This window comes from Esox lucius, chromosome 25, assembly GCF_011004845.1.
Source record: "Esox lucius isolate fEsoLuc1 chromosome 25, fEsoLuc1.pri, whole genome shotgun sequence".
NCBI lineage: Eukaryota > Metazoa > Chordata > Actinopteri > Esociformes > Esocidae > Esox > Esox lucius.
In genome coordinates this window covers 1,835,743-1,857,467 of record NC_047593.1, presented here as the reverse complement: position 1 = coordinate 1,857,467, position 21,725 = coordinate 1,835,743, and the positions used below count along the sequence as shown (strand labels likewise).

At 38.8% G+C, this 21,725-nt stretch overlaps 1 protein-coding gene across 1 annotated transcript in view; it reads left to right on the top strand.

Annotated features, from left to right (window-relative positions):
- The window catches only part of myoz2b (myozenin 2b), a 51,064-nt gene that overhangs the window by 3,238 nt on the left and 26,101 nt on the right, over positions 1-21,725 (top strand). The window contains 2 exon segments of the mRNA NM_001303754.1: positions 6,126-6,292; positions 10,413-10,515. Of these exon segments, the coding sequence (NP_001290683.1) occupies positions 6,126-6,292; positions 10,413-10,515 (270 nt within the window).

The following is a 21,725-nucleotide window of genomic DNA, read 5'->3' as shown; positions in this document are numbered from 1 at the left end:
CCCTTATAAAACACTATCCAGCTCCCCTTGCCTAAAAATGTGACTCCTAGTATCTCCTCCATGCTCTTGAGACTACACTGGGAGACACAGCAAATGGCACGTATGGATGTGCCATACTGGAGTAGCTGGACTGGCTATGCAACCTGCATGGGCTGCAGTTACCGCCTCAATCTACTAGTAGTGACAAGGACATTAGAAAAACGCAAAAACTAGAGAAGAATCACCCAGGAAGGATAGGGAGAGAGCAATTGTCTGTGGCCACCACCTGCAAAACCATTACTTTTTTGGGGGTTATCTTGCGGTTGCCTCTTCAGTGCACCTGTTGTCACTTTCATTTGCACCAAAACAGGTGACATTGATTTACAATTGGTTATGCTTCCTAACTAGACAGATTGATATCCCTGCAGTTTAATTGGCTTGGTGTTATTCTGTGATGATTACATGTTCCCTACATTTTTGAGCAGTGTATATACTTTGGATTTTAAAGTTGCAATACACAGTTCAGATATTATCAGAATAATAATGTTAGTTAACTTGGAAAATGTATTGGAAATGTATTCAAAACCTGTTATTCTGCACATTACTTTTATCTTATTATTTTAAGAAAAATATATCTTTAGAAACTATTTACATGTTGTGAAACTAAAACATACTAACACAATTAGAATTTTTTTTTATAGTTAGGTCTTTAATTACAGTGATATTTGTGAACGGTTTTTTGGAAACAGATTTTATTATATTATTTAAATGTGTAAATCAACTAAAATGGTAGATATGACTTCAAATTATTTGTATTGTGATAACATTTTGCCACAGTAGGGGTTAGTAACATCATGGATCTTTGCACCAAAACATTAGGGAAATGTGTATTGTCTGAAATAGAGGTCACACATGTTAAAGTATATGAAATAATAGATAATAATAAAATGTTTTAAAATTATTAATTCCATTCATAATATGTTTTTATGTAGGAATCTATTTATTAATGGAGTATATAGATGTAAGATATAAAAAGGCTATGATTAACAAATTACTGTTTTTAATGTAGACTTAATAAGAATGCTTTTCATTCCTTATAATTTGTTATGCATGATCATTCAAAAGGTAGGAGTTTGATAAAAAGCATGCACACTAGTAGTCCGTTTGGCATCAAAGTGATAATGTATGAGCAGAAAAGAACCCCATACATGCTACAATATGTCTTGCTTATTCAACCACTGTGAAGCTGGAGCAGACAAAAGCTTTGTGGGGTCATAATGTTGAAGTTAACTTCATAAACATAATGCATTTGGTGTAAAATAGCTTATGCATGATCAGAGAAAAACCTTTTACAAATGTGTATTTTGTGATGAATCTTTCAGTATTTTGCTTCCACTTGTAAAGAGGCACTTGTTAAGGTAAATGACGTTATGGGTCATTATACGAAATTCTACGAAACCTTTGCGTGTATCTGATATGCAACTTTGATTCCAGTTGTGGTTCTGTGTAAAATGCAAATAAAAACAGTATGCAATGATGTGCAAATCATTTATATAAAAATCTAAATAGTACAAAGACAACATATCAAATGTAAAACATTTAGAAATGTTATTGTTTTTGGAAAAAAACATGCCCATTTGGAATTTGCTGCCAGTAACACGTCAAAAAAGTTGGGACAGGGGCATGTTTACCACTGTGTTGCATCACCTCTGTTAGAAATCAGCTGTTTCGTATAGTGGTTGAAATAATTAATCGCGTACCCAGTTGTCAAAGGCGAGAGTAATTAAATTATTTATTGCAGCATTAGATAGTCTTGTTCATGAGGATAAGGACCTGGTCTTCCTTACACCTCTTTCAACAATATTTTGTGTTTAGGAACCAAGCAGATCAATTGCTGTAGTTTTGAAAGTTAAATGTTTTCCCATTCGTGTTTGATATAGGAATTTATTTGCTCAAAAGTTCGGGGTCTCCTATGTCATATTTTTCGTTACATAATGTGCCAAATGTTTTCAATGGGCGAAAGGTCTGGACTGCAGTAAGGCTATTTTAGCAATGGAGCCATGCTGTTGTGATACTGGATGGCAGCATATGTTGCTCCAAAACCTGTATATAATCTGTACTCACAGATGTACAAGTCATCCATACCATGTGCACTAATGCACCCCCATACCATCACTGATGCTGGCTTTTGAACTGTGCACTGATAAGAAGCCGGATGGTCCCTCTCCTCTTTTGTCTGGTGTCCATGATCATGCTCTGCTTCAGTGAGTCACAGTACATGTTGGCCTTCATAGTTCCCTCAATGAACTGTAACTCCCCAGTGCCGGCATCACTCATGGAGCCCCAGACCATGACACTCCCACCACCATGCTTGACTGTAGGCAAGACAATCTTGTCTTTGTACTCCTCACCTGGTTGCCACCACACACGTTTGACACCATCTGAACCAAATAAGTTTATCTTGGTCTCATCAGGCCACAGGACATGGTTACAGTAATCCATGTCCTTAGTCTGCTTGTCTTCAGCAAACTGTTTGCAGGCTTTCTTGTGCATCATCTTTAGAAGAGGCTTCCTTCTGGGACGACAGCCATGCATACCAATTTGATGCAGTGTGCAGTGTATGGTCTGAGCACTGTCAGGCTGACCCCCCCCCCCACCTCACATGACACCGGGGAGGGAAAATGGCTCATTGGGCCCAATTTGGGCCGAAAACCAATATTAGATGGCTGTCATCTTCAGGACCTCAGGCAGCACTGCATTAAAAACTGACATGATTCTGTCGTGGACATCACTGCATTTACTCACCTTTGAGAAATACTGTAGATGATGTGATCCCCAATCTCTTTGCAATTTAATGTTGAGAAACGTTATTCTTAATTTGTTGCACTTTTTGTCCACGCGGTCTTTCACTGAGTGGTGAACCTTTTCCCTTCTTTAAGTCTGACAGACCCATCCTCTCAGAAATGATCTTTTAATACCAATCATGATACTGACCTGTTACCAATTCCCTAATTAATTATGTTGTATTCCACCGGATTTAACTTTTCCAGTCTTTTGCTGACTCTGCCCCAACTTTTTTGAAACGTGTTGCTGACATCAAATTCAAAGTGGGCATGTATTTTTCAAGAAGCCATAAAATGTCTCAGTTTCAACATTTGATATGTTGTCTTTGTACTATTTTCCATTGAAAATAGGGTTTAAAATATTCGCACAACATTGCATTCTGTTTTGATTTACATTTTACGCAGCGTCTCAACTTTTTTGGAATTTGCAATATGAACTACGTTTAAGTAAAGCACATACAGCTCTGGAAAAAATTAAGAGACCACTGCAAAATTATCAGTTTCTCTGGTTTTACTATTCATAGGTAGGTGTTAGAATAATAATAAAAAAAAAACAGTTCTGTTTGATACTGACAACATTACTCCCAAATTCCAAATAAAAATTGTCACGGTACGTGCACTCCCGGTTGCCGTCACTTCATGAACTCACTCCGGACTCAGTCATTGTCTTGTCTTCCATAATCATGCACACTAGTTTCCAATCATCCCATCAATATGTGTTTAAAGGTTTCTCCTCTGCACCCCCCCAGTTGACGGTTCTTGTTGCGTGTTATGTTTTTGGTACGTTTCATGACATTATCCGATTAATCCACCAAATTTCACAGTGGGTGCGAGACACTGTTGCTTGTAGGCCTCTCCAGGTCTCCGTCTAACTATTATACGACCAGGCGTGGAGCAAAGCTGAAAATGTGACTCGTCAGAGATGACCTTACTCCATTCCTCTACATTCCAATCATTATGATCTTTTGCAAACTTCAGCCTGACTCTTCTTTGCTTCTCATTGACGAAAGGCTTATTTCTAGCTTTGCACAACTTGCTCTGCCCCTAGGAACCTGTTTTGAACCGTCTTCGCCCTGCATTTCACTCCAGGTGCTGCTTGACATTCTTTTTGTAGGTCACTTGATATCATCCTATGGTTGTTGCGTGACATTCAAATGAGTTGACAGTCGTCTCGGTCAGTGGTCGTTTTTGTTCTCTGCCAGTCTGTAGCTTTGTTGTCCCCAATGTCTGTTTCTTGACCTTGTTCTTATGAATCGCCGTCTTTGAAATTTTCTGGATGAAAGCAACCTGACGCTCACTATATCCCTCAGCCAGTAGTAAAGTCAGATTATAATTTTTTTATTCAAATTACCTTTGAGTTAATACTTCATCCAACTGGTCCTATTGCAAGAGGATAGTGATGACCACAGCAGTGGTTTCTATACTTTTCCTCGTTAAATAAGATTTGGTTCAGGTAATCACCTAATGGTGCTTTTCCACGGCACGGTACTTGCTCAACTCAACTCGTCTTGATTCTTCATGCTTTGGGAGCTTTTCCATTGCATGGTACCAGCTTGACTCGACTCTACACGGCTCGCTCGGTTGGTTTTCCACTGCAGATTGTACACTGTAACTTGATTGCTACGTCTGACTGTTAGTCCCGCTCCCTCATTAGCTTAAGGACATACAGAAATACATTCAAAAAGAGACCCTCTTCACTATCCACGCACTCCAGTTCCACAGGATCTTCTAACAATGGTGACGCCATTTTCAAGCAAAAATGTATCGGTTAGTTGGATGTGCTTTTTAATCTTGTGATCTGTTATCTCGAATATAACTTGCTCCGAAGCAGGTTGGGTGTGTACCATGGCGATGTAACCCGGTAACAAGTGAACCACCATCGTGACATTAACAACCCAGGATTCAACCTGAAGTTAGCTCGCTAACCCAAAATCCTTCTTCATAGTATAGGCCTCAGGATTGGCACAGCCATGTTGAGTCGGGCCGGTACCATGCAGTGGAAAAGCGCCATAATCAGTGCCTTATTAAGTAAAATTTGGGATATATTTAAACATTTCAAGACTTTTCAAGACTTTCATATGATAATGTATTAATTGATAATGCATGAGCAGAGCAAAAACCTTATACAAATGTGTATTTTGTGGTAATATGTGTTTATCAACACATTAATAAGCTTTTCAACACTGTTACTATGAATTCACATAAATTATTTAAATGTTATATTTCAGGATAATTGTAAAGAACTAATAAAAACCTTCCATTGATAACAACAGATTCTTCTGGCCAGCTTGGGAAGTCATGATTTGGTACGTTTCATGACATTATCAGATTAATCTCTGATCAAAATGAGATATGGGCAAAACCTGTTGGGTAAATAAAAGACTGAGTGAGACTGGGTAGACCAATGTGTGCTTGTTATGCTTAGATAACAAAATAACATTGTTTGTCCATACACAGGAAGTCATGTTCAGTCAAAGCGCGACAGTAATCAGCCAATGGGCTTACAGTACTGTGATGTGTATTCTGGGTTGCAATGTCTATAAAGTAGAGGTACGACCGGAAGTTCTTTGAGATCAGATTGAGTTGTTTAAAAGACCGAGTAAGATCCAGTCTGCAACATCATGAAAAACAGACTATCAAATGCTGCAATAAATAATTGAATTATACCCATGTAAATCATATGCTATGGCCTTTTTCGATCGAGGTTTTGGACAGCGCTTTCCACCACAATCATCAAAACACCAAATGATGGAATATCTTTTGGAAGAATGGTGTTCCATCCTTACACTAGAGTTGAGCCTCATATAATCTATGCCAAGGTGCATTGAAGCTGTTCTGGCTGCTCATGGTAACCCATCACCTTACTGAGAAACCTGATGTTGGTCTTGTAATTTGTCACCACTCTGAATGGTATTTAGTCATATATTGTATATATAATTAATTGATATACCTTTCATAGGGGAAAATTCTATTTAAATATCCTTCTTTAAATTGACATTTTTATGATTTTAAAGTTGACCAAACAAAACATGTCAGATTAAATGGGATTTGGCTGTTCTGGCCCTTTTGAACAGGTCTGGATCTTATTTAAATCTACTGAAACTGTATTTCATCGCAAAATCTCAGTGAAAATCGTACAATAACGTTTACTGTCTTGTCAACCCTGTTACTATTGTGAACCATGTTACCAAAGTGTCAACCCAGTTACTGATAAAATGTAGTGACAAAATATGTAGAATTGGCAAAAAAATCACATTGTTTTAATGTAAAGTCATCTGACACATATTTTGGTCTTTCTTCCAGGTGACGCTATGGACCTGGGGATAAAGGTTAGCACTCCCAAAGACATCATGCTGGAGGAGCTGTCTCTGCAGTCCAATAGAGGTTCCCGTCTTTTCAAAATGCGCCAAAGGAGATCTGAGAAGTACACTTTTGAAAGTATCCAAAATGAAGCAAACATGCAGCTGAGTGTAAGGCCTTTTACATTTACATTTGCGTTATTCAAAATGCTGTTATTTCAAATGGTATCTCACATTAAGTGGAGTCACAGGCAAATGTAGATTTCTAGTATTGTTTGAATGTACTGTAATTAGTTCATTTGTTAATTCAATCCAACATGACGTATATACTGTACCTGCTAATGTTTTACCTGCTAAGTAAGACGAATCCATTAATATATCCACCTCTACAGGGTTTGTTCCAGATTAAACTGCATAGGTAGATACTGTAGTCACCATGTTCCTAAACGCAGAAGTCATTCTTAATGCAGATTTTGGTGAATACAAATGCATGTTTGATGACCTAACTCTAACTAGAATCCAATAGTATTTACACAACTTTGCAAGCCAGGATAACTGTCTGATAATATGATTTACACAACCGCTGTGTGGCCAGGGAAACACCTTGAACTTTTCGTCATGTTCCTCAAACCAATCCTGAACAATGTGTGCAGTGTTGCAGGGTTCATTATCATGCTGAAAGAGGCCATTGCCATCAGGGAATATCATTTTTATGAAGTGGTGTACCTGGTCTGCAACAATGTTTAGGTAGGTGGCACGTGTCAAATTGACATCCATGTCCACGTCCGAACCCAGGGTTTCCCAGCAGAACATTGGTCCGAGCATCACACTCCCTCCACCGGCTTGTTGTATATCCACAGTGCATATTTGGTGCCATCACTTCCCCAGGTAAACACCGTACAAATGCACGGCTGTCCACTTGATGTAAAAGAAAATGGGACTCATCGGACTAGACAACATTCTTCCACTGCTCCAAGGTCCAGTTCCGACTATCGCGTGCCCATTGTACATTTTCTGTCACCTTCTGTCAGTTTGAACCAAACAGGATAGCCTTCATTGCCTCGTGCATCAGTGAGCCTTGGGTGCCCAACACAGTTTGTGGTTTGTCCCTCCTCAGACCAGGAAGTTAAAATGATCCTCAAAAAAGCTGGACAAACAAATGTGAAAGAATGTTTTCATGTCAACAGTTGTTGGTGTAATTTAGTGTGCTTCCACAATGGATATAGTTATCTATTATAATGTTATTCAGGCCTTATATTATTTGAATTATAGTATTCTATGTTAAAATTATATACTATACTGTATTCTTTGAATACTATATTCTATTTGAGGTATAGTATACTATTTAAATTAACAATCACATGTATCTGACTAACATTTAAAAAATAAATGTCAGTCTGAAAAAGGTTTTCAGTAGGGTTCTTTAAGAAGTAATATGGTTATTAGATTATATTACTAGATTCAACTTTATTTTCATTGAACAAGTACATGAAATGCAGTTAGCATCTTACCAGAATTACAAATAGAAGAGGGCAGGAAATGTACAAATATTAAGTATATGTATATTACAAGTGGAATGAAGGCAAATGCAGTAAAAATGACAATACTAAATGTGCAATTCAGGCAAATGGAGGAGGGCGGAGCATTTTCAAGTATTAAGAATAGTGTATATTACAAGTGGGATAATAGTTGTGCGGGTCCAAATGGCAATTCTAAATGGCATTCTAGATGTGCAATCGATGCAAATTGAAGGAGTAAAGTAGTAATGTGCAACCGGGATGCATAGATTGCAGCAATGAGGTCCCCGAGGTAGATATGTGTATGTAACAACTGTAAAAATTCAAGTACGATGGCAATAAAAAAATTTGGGGCATGAATGTGAAGGGTCCCAGATGATTCCGCTCACCCTGCGCAGACACTGCTTGCGCTGGAGGACTACGATGGCTGGAAGCTGGGCACCAGGGATGTGCTGGGTGGTTTTCACAACCCGTTGCAGGGCCTTCCAGTCAGCTACGGAGCAACAGCTAAACCACATTGTGTGCGCCACACTTACTCAGAATGCTCTCGATTGTGCTGCGTTAAAAGTAAAAAAAACTAAAAACATTTGGGAACCATTTGGATTTAAATAACACTTTTTGGATGACCATGGTTCTTTTTGTGGTTATGTTGCAAAATGGTTTATAGTATATTTTTTATGCTTTTTCATGGTTCCATACAGACCATCTTAAATCCTTACAAATGTAGAAAAAGGAAAATTATTTGATGATTAGTTCTATACAGAACCCCATATCATATTTCCCAGAATGCTCTTTTGCAATGTGATTTTTTAGAATTGTTTAAGACTTAATGTTTATGCATTTACATTTGATTTAATTGTATTTTTATTATTTGTTTTCTTACTAAATATTTGTTTTAGTTGTTGGACTAATCTGTTACATTTGATAGCTATCCTAACTCCGTCTGGATTCCATTAAGAATTCCACACCACTTTGTAAGCCAGCATGATGTAACTTACAGGCCTGACATATACCAGGGATTACCAAACAATAAGTCCCTCATCAAAAGATCTACATATTATTCCAAAACCGTCATTTGACCGTGAAGTTGATAGTCCAAGGTTTGAATCCTCATGATATTGGATCTATGTCAGCGAGGATTCAATTGTATGTCCACATTATTTTATACATAAATATTTAATAACTGCTAAGATTTTCAATCTACAATGGGGAGAACAAGTATTTGATACACTGCCTATTTTGCAGGTTTTCCCACTTACAAAGTATGTAGAATTTGCATTTTATTGCATGACAAAAGTATTTGATACATCAGAAAAGCAGAACTTTATATTTGGTACAGAAACCTTTGTTTGCAATTACAGAGATCAAAGGTTTCCCGTAGTTCTTGACCAGGTTTGCACATACTGCAGCAGGTATTTTGGCCCACTCCTCCATACAGACCTTCTCCAGATCCTTCAGGTTTCGGGGCTGTCGCTGGGCAATACGGACTTTAAGCCCCCTCCAAAGATTTTCTATTGGGTTCAGGTCTGGACACTGGCTAGGCCACTCCAGGACCTTGAGATGCTTCTTACGGAGCCACTCCTTAGTTGCACTGGCTGTGTGTTTTGGGTCGTTGTCATGCTGGAAGATCCTGCCACAACCCATCTTCAATGCTCTTACTGAGGGAAGGAGTTTGTTGGCCAAGATCTTGCGATCTGGCCCCATCCATCCTCCCCTCAATATGGAGCAGTCGTCCTGTCCCCTTTGCAGAAAAGCATCCCCAAAGAAAGATGTTTCCACCTCCATGCTTCACGGTTGGGATGGTGTTCTTGGGGTTGTCCTCATCGTTCTTCTTCCTCCAAACACGGCGAGTGGAGTTTAGACCAAAAAGCTCTATTTCTGTCTCATCAGATCACATTACCTTCTCCCATTCCTCCTCTGGATCATCCAGATGGTCATTGGCAAACTTCAGACAGGCCTGGACATGCGCTGGCTTGAGCAGGGGGACCTTGCGTGCGCTGCAGGATTTTAATCCATGACGGGGTGGTGTGTTACTAATGGTTTTCTTTGAGACTGTGGTCCCAGCTCTCTCCAGGTCATTGACCAGGTCCTGCCGTGTAGTTCTGGGCTGATCCCTCACCTACCTCATGATAATTGATGCCCCACGAGGTGAGATCTTGCATGGAGCCTCAGACTGAGCATCTTCCATTTTCTAATAATTGCGCCAACAGTTCTTGCCTTCTCATCAAGATGCTTGCCAATTGTCCTGTAGCCCATTCCAGCCTTGTGCAGGTCTACAATTTTATCCCTGATGTTATCCCAGCTCTCTAGTCTTGGCCATTGTGGAGAGGTTGGAGTCTGTTTGATTGAGTGTGTGGACAGGTGTCTTTATACAGGTAACGAGTTCAAACAGGTGCAGTTAATACAGGTAATGAGCGGAGAACAGGAGGGCTTCTTAAAGAAAATCTAACAGGTCTGTGAGAGCCGGAATTCTTACTGGTTGGTAGGTGATCAAATACTTATGTCATGCAATAAAATGCAAATTAATTATTTAAAAATCATACAATGTGATTTTCTGGACTTTTGCTTTGTAAGTAGGAAAACCTGCAACATCGGCAGTGTATCAAATACTTGTTTTCCGACTGTATTTGGCAAGAGAGACCTATGACAGTTTTACTTGTCTTGAAGTGAGCAACATTGTTTTATTGTAAAGTTTCCTTAAATCAATGAAAGAAACATTAAACTGAGTAGAAGGGGAAGTCTTAACTTATGATAAAACCCTCTCTTTTTTCCAGCAAGACATTCTAACTGAGAACACAGAGAAAGACGAAAACAAAGAGGGATTGAAAACTCTTCCTAACACAGGAAACCCACCAAATACCGATAGCATTGCACCAGGTATGTAGCTACAGTAACACATAAACACATTCATTCTGTTATTTTTCAAATGTCAAAATCTTTTACGGGAGAATTAAAGGTTTTGAGGGAATAACTCAATTTAAATTGAGTATTTCAGGTGATTAAAGCTTCATTTGTAACTATTGTAACAGTTCCCTCCAGGTTCATATACTGTACACTACCATTCAAAAATATTTTTTTAAAGAAAAGCGCATACTGTCCATTAAAATAACATAAAATTGATCAGAAATACTGTGTAGACATTGTTAATGTTGTAAATGACAATTGTCGCTGGAAACGTCAGATTTTTTATGGATTATCTACAGAGTCAAACAGAGGCCCATTATCAGCAACCATTACTCCTGTTCCTGTGGCACATTTTGTTTGCAAATCCAAGTTAAGACATTTTTAAAGGCTTTGTGATCATTAGAACACTTTTGCAATTATGTTAGTATAGCTGAAAGCAGTTGTGCTGATTAAAGAAACAATTAAACAGGCTTGTTGGTCTTCTTTAGACAAGTTGAATATATGAGGCATCCGCAATTGTTGGTTCAATTACTGACACAAATGGTCAGAAACAAATAACTTTCTTCTGAAACTCATCAGTCCATTCTTGTTCTGAGAAATGAAGGCTATTGCATGTGAGCAATTGCCAAGAAGCTGAAGATCTCGTACAATGCTGTGTACTACTCCCTTCACAGAACAGCAAAAACTGGCTCTAACCAGAATAGAAAGAGCAATGGGAGGCCCCGGTGCACAACTTAGCAGAAGACAAAACATTAGTTGTTTGAGAAACAGATCCTCAACTGGCATTAAATAATACCTGCCAACCATCAGTCTCAACGTCAACAGTGAACAGGCAACCAGTCAAGCCTAGCGTAGTTCAGCCATCCCGTAATTAGAAAGGATGAATGTTGTTGTCCCGGGCTGGTTTTGATCTGCAGTTTTCTATGTGGCAGACTGTGTCTTTAACAATAACGCTATTTAAACAGTTGGAATGCAACTTTTACCTCAGCCATTACATTTTTGCTGAAATAACGTGGACAACAGAACATTTATTAAGGGAACTAAAGTGTACTCTTGTACAAAGACTACTGTACATGCCTAGCTAATACCTATACAGTACCTGTAATGAAAACAATGACTAATCACTTGATGGCTGGTTAATTTCTTTAGAAAACAATACAAAATATAAAAGGGTCACGAAATACAATTACTAATTTAAACATATGAGATTTATGTTATTACACAGAGGATATATATTGTTGTGTGATGGCTAAAAAGTATTGAGTGGATAAATATTTCTGAGACAAAAATTTGAATGTCTGAAAGGAGAATCGAACCGGGGTCAAAACACAGAAGGTCGGGGAAAATCCCAAAAGACCACAGTGCTTGCTGGTAGTCAGTCCACCACCATATAGTCTCCAAATGCCACTTTTATGCCAGCCATTACATTATTGCTGAAATAATGTGGGCAAAAGAATGTTTATTAACGGAACTGAAGTGTACTTTTGTACAAAGATTACTGTAGATCGTCGTCCATACAATAACAGTTGAATAGCTAACCAGTTCACTATGTGCGCTACGAGGAAATAAAATGCATTGGCTGAATCTCAAATCGCATAGTATATTCTCTGTACTACAAGTACATACTTCACGGATGATGGTGAACTAAGTACTGTTTTGGTTATAGTAAGCTAATATGCCAGTATTGGGACCAATTTCAATAAGGTATATCTGGAAACTGCAAGCCAGGGCCGTTACTTAACATGAGGGTTCCTGAATATTTAGGTTACGCCCACTGATGTTCACCATTGGTCAGTTTAGGGACATCCTGGTTTGACAAACGGTACAACGCTAGGTGTCATGTATGGGTATGATGTCATTACGTTGAGTGTGCTAATTGAGGAAGAAGAGTTAACTAATGTTACAACTTTATCTCAGAGTCCATGTGATTTCATTCAATATCTTTTGTCATGATATAACACTAGGTTCAAGCGGTTCAAGCATTGATATAGAAAACAAAAGTGTATTTGCTTTTACTACATGTTGCTCTAGTCTGATTATGCTTGCACCAATTATGTAAAATTAAATAGTATTTTCCAAAACCATGTTTCAGGATTAAAATTGTTTGATAACATACAACTGAAATATATTAATTTGAAGACTGAAGTGCCTTAAAAAATAGTTTTAAATGTTTTGGTTACAGTCAAGAATGAGACACTGGTGGTTTAGAAAGCTGCAGAGTGCAGTTATAATACAGACACATGCATACATACACATGCACGGTCATACTCACTATGCCTGCCATGGTCAGTTTTTCTTTAAGTACCCATTGCTTGGTTATATATGATACAGTAGAGGGCCATCATTAGGAGGTTGATGGTCGAGAATGCTGCTAATTGCAGTTACAACATAGTTGATCTGAGCTCTACGTGTTATGTGAAACAGGCCTCCCTTTTTCACAGGTTTATACAGGATTACCATTTATGCATTTTCCATAGATTCAACATATTAAACAAATGTGAACAGGCTGTGTAAGGTACATTGTGCGGTGGACCTGTGAGCAACAGCTTCAGTGTCAGCTAAACTGTTCTGGTCCTTTGCCGTCCTTTGCCAAGACCTGTGGGTTCTGCTGTGTTAGAGCTGACCAATTTTCATATAAATTATTGTAATGGTTTCTCCTTCCTTTCACTTGCACTGTTTAATTTAATAGCATTGTTCTAAAAAGTTTAAATTGGTATCCGGAAGTGTTGAATATTCTATAGCCTGTTGCAGAAAGGTGGCAAGTTTCAATTTGCATCATGTAGAGGTCAGGTCAACATCTGTTTACAGACATATACATTTTTTGGTGGGTGCCTGGATTTTTTTTAATTCTAGAGTAATGATGTGGTTATTGACTTAATACATTGTTGGGAGGAATATAAGTGTTACATGTATTGGAATTGATTATCTGAAGTCTTTTAACCCTTTTTTAACCTAAAAGTTGATTCAGTAACATAAATTACAAGTCGAACAGGTCCAAAAGACATTACTGAAAGTCAATTAATGTAGTCCAAAAGCATGAAGTTAATGGCATAACCTAAAAATACAAAATTCAATGATATGTCAGTTAAACAATTAAAATGTTTATTCAGCTTTGCCCAGATTCTGTAGGCTTTGGTTTCATCCTGTCGTGTTGTATGGCCAGGTGAACACTTCCAAAACACTGTCCAGTTTACTGTTGCTAAACAACTGATGTTTCTTGACTAGTCAAACTATATTGTGTTTTCTGGATCTTGTAATTGTTGTTGTGTGGAAACCAGCATTAGCTGATGGTTTAAAGACTGCTAATATGTATCCTCATCAACAAAAATAATTAACAGAGAATGTCAAAATTATAAGTAAGTCCTCTTATCTATTTTATCCATGAATGTTTCAGTGTCTTCAAAATGATTAAACAAAAACATGAATGAGGAGAGAGCTTCTTGTTCTTCCTCTAGAGTTGAGGCCTCTCTGAGCATCTGCACCGCACCCTGTATTTATTCATCATTCAGGGGTGAGGACTCAGAAGAGGCTTGTGTTGGCATTTACACAGGCAACAGCATCCCCCAGGTAAACAATGCATCTTGGCAACTGAAATGAAAAATCACAACAGTCACATAGAAGTAGAGGTGTACAAAGTAAAAGTACTCAACTGGGTTCGCCGTTTTACACCACTGCATAGAAGATGGCCATGGCAAATTATTATTTGGTTTGCATTTCTAAATAATGACTACATAGTGTATATGAGGCTAAAAAATAAATGGATCTTGCCTACTTGCATATAGTGACAGGTGCATCATGCATCTTTAGTTAGTTATAACATACCTGAATTGACTAGAGCTGCCTAACAAGTAGCCTACCGTAACACGTATCTAGCTATCTTTAAACTTATCTTTAATCGTGTATTCTGTTTTCAAGGTATACGAATCTCAGATTCAAAGAATTTAGTAGATAAGCAATCTTAGTGAATATGTTAACTACAGTGGGTATAGAAAAGCATCACCCCCCTTTAAAATAATAACATTTTGTTGCTTTGCAGCCTGAAATGAAAACGGAGAAAAACTATTTTTGTTTTATTCAGCTGTATTTACAACTTATAACATCCAAGTGAAAGATATAATACCAACTTTTCAGAAGAAAATAAATAAAAAATAAAAAAACAGAATCACTGAGTTGGAAAAAGAATCACCCCCCTCCTAAAGATTACTTGTAAACCCAACCAGGTGTCGTTAATCACCTTTTCAATAGCAGACAAAGCCAATTGACTTTCAACTGTGATCAGCTGTGGTCATTTTGATTAGCTCAGCATGAAACAAGCTTTTCCTGAAGCATTTCAGTCATTGGTAGTGCAACTGAAGAAAACAATCAACTATGGGTGGCAAGGCATTGTCAAAAGATCTCCGGGATAAAGTTGTGGACAGGCAGGTAAGGAGAAGGATAAAAAAAAAAATGAAAGGCTTTATCAGTGCCTTGATTAGAAGCGCAGTGAAGTCTATTATTAAGAAGTGTAAGGTATTTGGTACAACACAGAACCTCCCTGGGTCAGGACGTCGCTCCAAACTGGATGAAAGAGCCAGGAGGAAACTGGTTAGAGAGGCAAGCAAGAGGCCTACAGCAACTCTGAAGCAGTTGCAGGAATTCATGACAAGGAGTGGTCATTGTGTGCATGTGACAACAATATCACAAATTTTCCACAAAGGTGGCTTGTATGGGAGGGTTGCAAGAAAAAAGCCACTCCTCAAGAAAGGCCACATGCAGTCATGACTGAGCTTTGCCAAAACGCACCTCGAACATTCTAAGGCCACATAGAAAAAGGTGTTATGGTCAGATGAGACTAAAATTGAATTATTTGGCCTCAACGCCAAAACGATATGTCTGGCGAAAATCCAATACAGCTCACCATCCAAATAACACCATTCCTACAGTAAAGCATGGAGGTGGTAATATCATGTTATGGGGTTGTCTCTCTGCAGCAGGGACTGGAGCACTTATCAGGATAGAAGGAAAAATGGATGGGGCAAAATACTGTCAAATTCTTGAGGAAAATCTGCTGTTCTCTGCCAGAAAGTTGTCAATGGGAGGAAGATTTACCTTCCAACATGACAATGACCCAAAGCACACAGCAAAACTGACCACACAGAGGTTGAAGGAGAAAAAGGTGAATGTCCTTGCATGGCCTTGTCAGAGCCCGGACTTAAACCCCATTGAAAATCTGTGGAATGACTTGAAGACAGCAGTCCACAAACGGTCACCATCAAATTGAACTGAACTTGAGCTGTTCTGCAAAGAAGAGTGGTCAAATATTGCAACGTCTAGATGTGCAAAGTTAGTAGAGACATATCCCAACAGACTTAAGGCTGTAATTAAAGCAAAAGGTGGTTCAACAAAATACTGACACAAGGGGGTGATCCTTTTTCCAACTCAGTGATTGTTTTATAATTTTTTTTTAAATGTCTGACATGTTGGTGTTATATCTTTCACTTGGATGTTATAAGTTGCACTGAGCAAATACAGCTGAATGAAACAAAAACTGTCTTTCTTCATTTCATGCTGCAAAGCAACAAAATGTCCATCCATCCATCTTCTTCCGCTTATCCGGGGCCGGGTCGCGGGGGCAGCAGTCTAAGCAGGGATGCCCAGACTTCCCTCTCCCCAGACACTTCCTCTAGCTCTTCCGGGGGGACACCGAGGCGTTCCCAGGCCAGCCGGGAGACATAGTCCCTCCAGCGTGTCCTAGGTCTTCCCCGGGGTCTCCTCCCGGTGGGACGGGACCGGAACACCTTCCCAGGAAGGCGTTCCGGAGGCATCCGAAAAAGATGCCCAAGCCACCTCAGCTGACCCCTCTCGATGTGGAGGAGCAGCGGCTCTACTCTGAGCTCCTCCCGGGTGACCGAGCTTCTCACCCTATCTCTAAGGGATCGCCCAGCCACCCTGCGGAGAAAACTCATTTCGGCCGCCTGTATCCGGGATCTTGTCCTTTCGGTCATGACCCAAAGCTCATGACCATAGGTGAGAGTAGGAACGTAGATTGACTGGTAAATCGAGAGCTTCGCCTTGCGGCTCAGCTCTTTCTTCACCACGACAGACCGATACATCGACTGCATTACTGCAGAAGCTGCACCGATCCGTCTGTCAATCTCCCGTTCCATCCTTCCCTCACTCGTGAACAAGACCCCTAGATACTTAAACTCCTCCACTTGAGGCAGGCACTCTCCACCAACCTGAAGTGGGCAAGCCACCCTTTTCCGACTGAGGACCATGGCAACAAAATGTGATTATTTTAAAGGGGGGTGATTATTTTCTATACCCACTGTATCCCTAAATATATAGCTAGAGGTTGTCATATGGTAACACTTACCAAAATCTTCGTCATTGACTCTGTAATTCTTCCTTCATAAACACATGCACTAAATTAAATTAAAAAAACATCAAAGGAAACCGTCAATGGGTGTAACTTAATATTAAGGAACCCCAATATTAAGTTATGCCCCCGACTTGCGGTCTGCAGACATACCCTCCTCACCAATTTGGACATACTATGTAACTCGTCAGAAAATTGCATCTCAACATCAGATCATTTTGTCACGCATTAACATCACGCCAAGTTCGAATATTTAGCTAGACACCATAATCATTGTGTTAAACTGACAAACGTTTCTTATTAAGTTTACTTCCACCACAAATAGCATCTATGAACTGTGTGGCTTTTATTTGCTTGTAATGGGCCTAGTATCTACTTACTTGGAATAATCATAAGAATTGAGCAATTGTAAGCGAGCCTGAAGATGAACTTTACACTGTCAAAGCAATTACATTTCTTGGCACAGTGTTCGTTTTTCTTTCATTCGTGAATGACATTGATACAATAACTACCAATATGGGTGGAGATAACTTACTATTTTGTCAAGTGAAAAGAGAGAATATTGGAAACACCTCTTTTACTGCACAAGGGGTTGTGATCTATAGGCTATTACCCCAAAAGGCATGCACAGATACATACTTATACGCAATATATCCGTAAACGTTTTTTATCTATCCTAATGTGTAATTTCTTATGTCTGTCGGAAGACTAAAACCCCAGTCACTTGCATGGAAGCCTGCGTCTCTAACTTCTACACTATTTAACAAGGGGTTGTCACTCACTCACACGCTCACTCAGTAAGAGACATTCGCTTACACGGTCCAGCAAAAACATTGAAGAACAGTTCATACAGACAATTCGTTTTGGAAATCGGTACTATTACTGATAAAGTACCATTAATGATGCATTAACAGCCACTTTATTACAGCTCTTTCAAAACTCTTCTTCCACCCCAAATTAACAGAGTAACAATAACAGTGAGGATGACAACCATAATACCAACCCAAAACCCAAATATATTAACATACAACGAATGAGTAACATTCAGTATAAACATATCAGCCGTGCTATTGCGTTCAATATCAGCTTGATGACTTGATGACTCACAATTAAGTGCTACTCTATAGTATTTTTAATAGTGTGAATTCAGTGTGGCTGTCGAAAGTGCGCATGCGCTGCTATCGAATATTCCTTTCTGTCAACGGGAGCTTGTGATATCTCGTGTACTTGTTGCTCCTCGCTCCCAACATTGTCTTCCTTCTAAAAAGCATCTGGTACCCTAAAGCTTGTTTGCGATGCAATATTAACCTTGTGTTCTTTGCGGTTCTGCATCCATATATAAGTTGTTGTTTTTTAAACAGCAGCAGAAAGCAAGTATATTGTGTAGGTTAACATGTGTGTAGTACAGTATTTTGCAATGACAAATGCCATGTTTGCGTTAGCTAGCACAGCCAGTCAAAGCAGCTGTGATCTTAGTTTGCCAATTCAATTTGTTGGACTTCTCTCAATATTAAGCTATCCTTACGGAAAATATATGTATTTTAAATATATTATCTCTATACATTGGATAAATGTATGTCAAAGTGTTGGATTCCTTGATTATATTTCAAAAAAACGTATTACTATAAATGCATGGATGTATTACGAACACGCAACTTTCTGTTTGGCCAAACTGAATGTACTTTCATGTCCTGAAAACTATTGCAATATAACATTTACCTCAAATGGTATTATATTACAAATTTCTGCATCAGGTAAATATGGAGACTTCCAAAAATTGGACACTATCAGAACAGTACAACCACTTAGGCACCAAACAATGTAACTGATAAGTTGTTTGAATTTTGCAGAATGTAAACAATTCTGCCTAATTGTATGGTAAATATAACTGAATGGAATTTATCAGTCTTCCCCAGTGCATAGCATGTTAATGAACTAAACTATCAGCTTGTTGTAAGATAATGATGGGGTCAGAAGAGATAACCATTATCATTTTCAAAAGGTATTTTTCCTTCAGTATGTGTATTAACGTTGACGATTAAGCAAACAATTTCTCTTAGAATTGTTTAATTTTGATGATCAAAAGACTATTACAGGTGGCAACAATAATACCAATACCTTTCTAGATTTTCATTTTTCTGGAAAATATCCTGCCTATGCTTACTGTAAAAATATGTTGACTTTGGTTGGGCATGGGCATACAGCCTACATACCCATGTGTTATTGTTGAATTATATCTCAGATTTCATATTAATTTAAATGCCATGTCTACAATTTAAAGGTGCAATTGTTAAGTTTAGCCCTCAGTTAGAAGTGGAATTGTAGAGACAAATGAAAACAGAAATAAACTACTGAGAATGGATTATCTACTGAGGCTTGAACACATAACACTCTCTACCAAAAGCAAATATTTAATAGCTAAAGCATTGGTTATAATGTTCATGTCACTGGAATTATTTAATGTGAACTAACGCTAGTTTAGACTGAGGTGCTTATAGCAATTATTTTTTATGAAATAACCATGGCAACGTTGCATTCCACTAAATATTTGCTTACATTAGCAAGTCATTGTGCAACGGAAAACAGATAATTAACTTAGCTACATGTGCATAGATTAGCTACCGAGGCTTGAAAGCATAACACCATCTCTAAATGGTCAAATTATTATGATCTAAACCGTACTTTATAATGTTCGTCACCTAAATGATTTTAGATGGACTAACGTTAACTTAAATTGAGGTTAGTTAAATATATTTCGATAAGCTAACATTACTAGCTAGCTAACGGCAATAGCATTTATCGCTAACGTTAGCCATTTTCTGATCCTGCTAGGTAGTTTTTTATGAATGAAATAATAATGGCGACGTTGCATTCCACTAAATATTTGCCCACCGTAGCAAGTCATTGTACATAAAAAAACTGTGGATTGATTAGCTACTGAGCATAAATTAGCTACTGAGGCTGTAAAACATAATACCATACCTAAAAGGCAAATTATTAATAGCTAAACTATCTGTTATAAGGTTCACGTAATCAGAATAATTTTACATGGGGTAACTAGTCAGAATTTTTAAAAAGCCACTAGCTGCTAACTAATGAGGCAATATGAATTCCATGTACAGTATACTGTGTGGCATTGGGGGTTAAAGAGGGACAACAATGTATTGTTTTGCTAGATGTTGCACAGTGCCCCATGATTGTAAATTATATTTGTAATTTTACAAACTCTCCTGTGTATTTTGTACAATACATTCACAGCAGCAAAAAGTATCCCATGTAGATTACAGTGGGGGGATGGGAAATAAGGCCTTTACACACTGCATTGTTCCTGGCTAAGACTGGCCCCAGGTTAGCTTAGCCTGTGTTCACACAAGAGTTTGTCAACCCTGTCCTAAAGATTCACACTTGTGTTCCTAAGCCCTGGGCTAACGGACAAATACACAATACCATTTTACATTCTATGATAAGCTGTAAATGTTATGTTCTCTCTGACATGCGAATAATGTTACTGTAGCCTACATCACTGACACATGATCAATGTTATGCTACCACGATTCAATTAACGTCTTCATGACACCGACTGATCAAGATGCCCACCCTATCGGTATTTGCTTGAACAAATTTGTCATAACTATGCAAAGAAAGAAAAAAACGTTAGTCGACCTTAATTCTTTCGACATATTTGCTGTATTTACACTCACCTAAAGGATTATTAGGAACACCTGTTAAATTTCTCATTAATGCAATTATCTAATCAACCAATCACATGGCAGTTGCTTCAATGCATTTAGGGGTGTGGTCCTGGTCAAGACAATCTCCTGAACTCCAAACTGAATGTCAGAATGGGAAAGAAAGGTGATTTAAGCAATTTTGAGGGTGGCATGGTTGTTGGTGCCAGACGGGCCAGTCTGACTATTTCACAATCTGCTCAGTTACTGGGATTTTCACGCACAACCATTTCTAGGGTTTACAAAGAATGGTGTGAAAAGGGAAAAACATCCAGTATGCGGCAGTCCTGTGGGCGAAAATGCCTTGTTGATGCTAGAGGTCAGAGCTAGAGGAGAATGGGCTGACTGATTCAAGCTGATAGAAGAGCAACTTTGACTGAAATAACCACTCGTTACAACCAAGGTATGCAGCAAAGTATTTGTGAAGCCACAACACGCACAACCTTGAGGCAGATGGGCTACAATAGCAGAAGACCCCACCGGGTACCACTCATCTCTACTACAAATAGGAAAAAGAGGCTACAATTTGCACGAGCTCACCAAAATTGGACAGTTGAAGACCGGAAGAATGTTGCCTGGTCTGATGAGTCTCGATTTCTGTTGAGACATTCAGATGGTAGAGTCAGAATTTGGCGTAAACAGAATGAGAACATGGATCCATCATGCCTTGTTACCACTGTGGAGGCTGGTGGTGGTGGTGTAATGGTGTGGGGGATGTTTTCTTGGCACACTTTAGGCCCCTTAGTGCCAATTGGGCATTGTTTAAATGCCACAGCCTACCTGAGCATTGTTTCTGACCATGTCCATCCCATGTACCCATCCTCTGATGGCTACTTCCAGCAGGATAATGCACCTTGTCACAAAGCTCGTATCATTTCAAATTGGTTTCTTGAACATGACAATGAGTTCACTGTACTGAAATGGCCCCCACAGTCACCAGATCTCAACCCAATAGAGCATCTTTGGGATGTGGTGGAACGGGAGCTTCGTGCTCTGGATGTGCATCCCACAAACCTCCATCAACTGCAAATGCTATCCTATCAATATGGGCCAACATTTCTAGAGAATGATTTCAGCACCTTGTTGAATCAATGCCA